Source organism: Diaphorina citri, unplaced genomic scaffold, assembly GCF_000475195.1.
Source record: "Diaphorina citri unplaced genomic scaffold, Diaci psyllid genome assembly version 1.1 scaffold4991, whole genome shotgun sequence".
NCBI lineage: Eukaryota > Metazoa > Arthropoda > Insecta > Hemiptera > Psyllidae > Diaphorina > Diaphorina citri.
In genome coordinates, this window is record NW_007382372.1 from 6149 (window position 1) to 9187 (window position 3039).

The 3039-nt window shown below is 41.7% G+C and overlaps 1 protein-coding gene across 1 annotated transcript; it reads left to right on the plus strand.

The window, feature by feature from the left end:
• Positions 1-1993: 1993 nt before the first annotated feature.
• LOC108253941 lies at positions 1994-2916 on the plus strand (the record flags this gene model as incomplete). Its single annotated transcript, XM_017448777.1, has 1 exon — positions 1994-2916. A coding segment is annotated over exon 1 (923 nt), but the record flags the coding sequence as incomplete, so codon positions are not given.
• Between the last annotated feature and the right edge of the window lie 123 nt (positions 2917-3039).

The window sequence follows — 3039 nt, forward strand, 5'->3', positions numbered from 1 at the left end:
TTGGCGCTGAAACTGACTTGTTGAATATGTCAATGAGAGCTGACAACCTGCAAACAGGAGAACAACCTCCGACGACGGTGGCTGAAACAGATATGATTACCCCGAGAACCAGTAAGAAAAGAAAGGCGGATGAAATGACGTTGTCACCAGTCCTCAACGATGAAATGAAAGAATACCTGAAGGAAGTCAATAAAATGTGCGTTGAAATGACCATACTACACAAACTAATTGAAAAAAACGTTAACACGAAGGTAGAAATCAAAGAAAAAGTAAGACACATGGCCAAAATAGCAAAGAAAGTATTAAAAATAGAAGGAACCCTAAAGTACAACACTAGCCAACCTAAGGTACCAGAAACGACACTATTAGAATTGGATGATCAAGAGTCAGAGGAAATAGTTACAGTGCAGAAGGAAAAGCAGAATGAAGTAAACTCGATGAAGGAACTAACCAAAAGAACCCCAGATGAAGAAATACCACAAGAGTCAACTTCAGTAAGCGGGATTAAACAGCCCATTATATGTGAAAGGTGCAGAGGGGCAATTAAAAGAGAAGAGGTAGAAATTGGATACATACGAGGGAAGTTGGAAAACAGCGGAATCATGACCCCGGAAGACAAAGAAGAACTTGCAGGAAGAAATTGGCCAGAACACCTCTTTATAAATACCAAAACGAAGAAAGGAAACCCATTCATAGGAACAGTCGAAGATGATACGATCTTAGTTATGAAAAAGAAGGAAAACTCAAGATTGGTGGAAACCGCAATGTCGAGATTCCCAGAGATGACGTCGATGCTGTCGAATAATGAAGATGATGAAGAAGGAGGAATGCAAATAGATCACGAGGAAGGAGAATATAAATGGATGGAGAACACAATAAAAATCGGAGGAGTGACTCAAAGAAGAAGGATCTTTTTGATACAGGAAGAAACGACAACGAACGCGTTCAAAGCTATACAGAAGATAAGAAGAGAACACTCCATCGAGGGAACACTAGGAGTAGTCACCACTGAAAAAGTAGACCGAAGCGCCCTAAGGAAACTCCTGGAAATGGAACTTCGCAACACCGAGAAAGAGATTCGGATTTACGTCCCAAACACCGTTAGCAACAACACAATGATAACCAGACCCCCTCTGAAGATAGAAACGTTCAAGACATTAAACATAAAAATGAAAACCGGAAATGAAGAGAAGTACGATGAGACTCTTAGAGAACTAAAAAAGGAAATTAGCAATGAAGTGGCAAAACAACTGGGAGTGGAAATAACAGGAGTAATGAAGACAGAATCTGGCGATATGAGAATCACTGTAGAAGAAAAAAAAGAAGGAGCACTGTGCGCACTGCAAGAGAAAGTTCAGACAGTCATTGGGCAAGTGGCAGAGTCAGGTATCAGTAGTGGGAGAATCTGGAAAGGAGCCAGAGGGAAAGGAGGATATAAGAGTCTGTTCTTAAGAGAGTTGGAAACGTCAATGACAAGAGAAGAACTAGAGGAAGAACTTAAGAGATTACCTGGGTTATCAGTGAATCATTGGCAAGTTGTCAGCTTGAGACAGACCCAAAGAGGGAATACTCAAACGGCAAAACTAGAAGTCGAGGTGGACTCGGCAAACAGAATGATAAGAGAAGAAACCATTAAGATTGGATGGAACACGGCGCGAGTTGTAGAATGCATAGATGTCCCACGTTGCTTTAACTGTCAGAAACTCGGGCACATGGCACACAACTGTGACGCTAGCAGAGTGGAGAAAGATACGTGCAACAACTGCAACCAAAAGGGACATTTCGCTAAAGACTGCAAAAACAACGTTCTCTGCCGGGATTGCGGTGAGGAAGGTCACAGAAGCGGATCAATGGGTTGCCAGATATTCAGGAAACTGGTTAACCAGGCCAGGCTGGAAAACAAGACACGCCTGAACACAGATCTATTATGACTCAAGCAACTAACCTAAAGTTTCTGCAGATAAACGTTGACCGAAGGAAGGATGCGCATAGCATGCTCGACGCATATAGCCGACATATCAACTCGAATATCATACTCATCAGCGAACCGAACGTCAAAATTGCCTTAGATAAGAAGTACATTGTGGACCAAAACATAGATGCGGCGATCGTAATTCAAGATGACAAACTTCAAGTGGATAAAATCATAAGGAAGAGAGGATATGTATGTGTCAAAACGGCAGACTTAATGGTTGTCAGCGTCTACATTTCCCCTAATGTAGATGATTCAATAGCAGAAGAGGTAATAGGAAACATTTCCAGAGATATAAATGGATGGCAGGGGAAACTAGTCATTGGCGGCGATTTTAATGCTAAAACCAGAGAATGGGGTAACAAAAAGAACGACAGAAGAGGAGACTTGTTACTAGATTGGATGGGATCGGAAAACCTCTACGTTGCAAACCAAGGCGACACACCTACATTCGTGAGAGACCAACAAAACTCGATACTCGACATCACCTTATGTTCTGCGAATACATTACGAGACATTTCGGAGTGGAAAGTACAGGAAAACGAACTTACTCTCAGCCTACATAGGTATATCACATTTAATCTACTCGGGGAAGACGACAATGCACAACCCAGAAGACACGAACAGGCTAAACAAGGCTGGAAATTCAATACAGAACGAAGCGACGCCCTTCAAAATAAGTTCAAGCAACTGTGTGAAAGATCGCCCCCAAAAGATGCAGAACAGTTGCAAGATACCCTAAAGGAAACCTGTGATGCTATACTAACGAAGAGAGGAGGCGGAAAAAACTACAAACATGAACCAGTATATTGGTGGACACAAAAAATCAACGACTTGAGAAAAGAATGCATCAGGAAGAAGAGGATAATGACAAGGAACAATAAGAAAGGTTATAATCAAGTATTAGCCCGTACGGACTACAAAGCAGCAAAGAAAGAACTACGGTTAGAAATAAGAAAGTCTAAAGAAGAATGCTGGCGAAGAATAATTGAAGAAGTGGAAAACGACGTTTGGGGAACAGGATACAGAATTGTGGCTCGTAAAATTCCCGGCAAGATACTGAAACT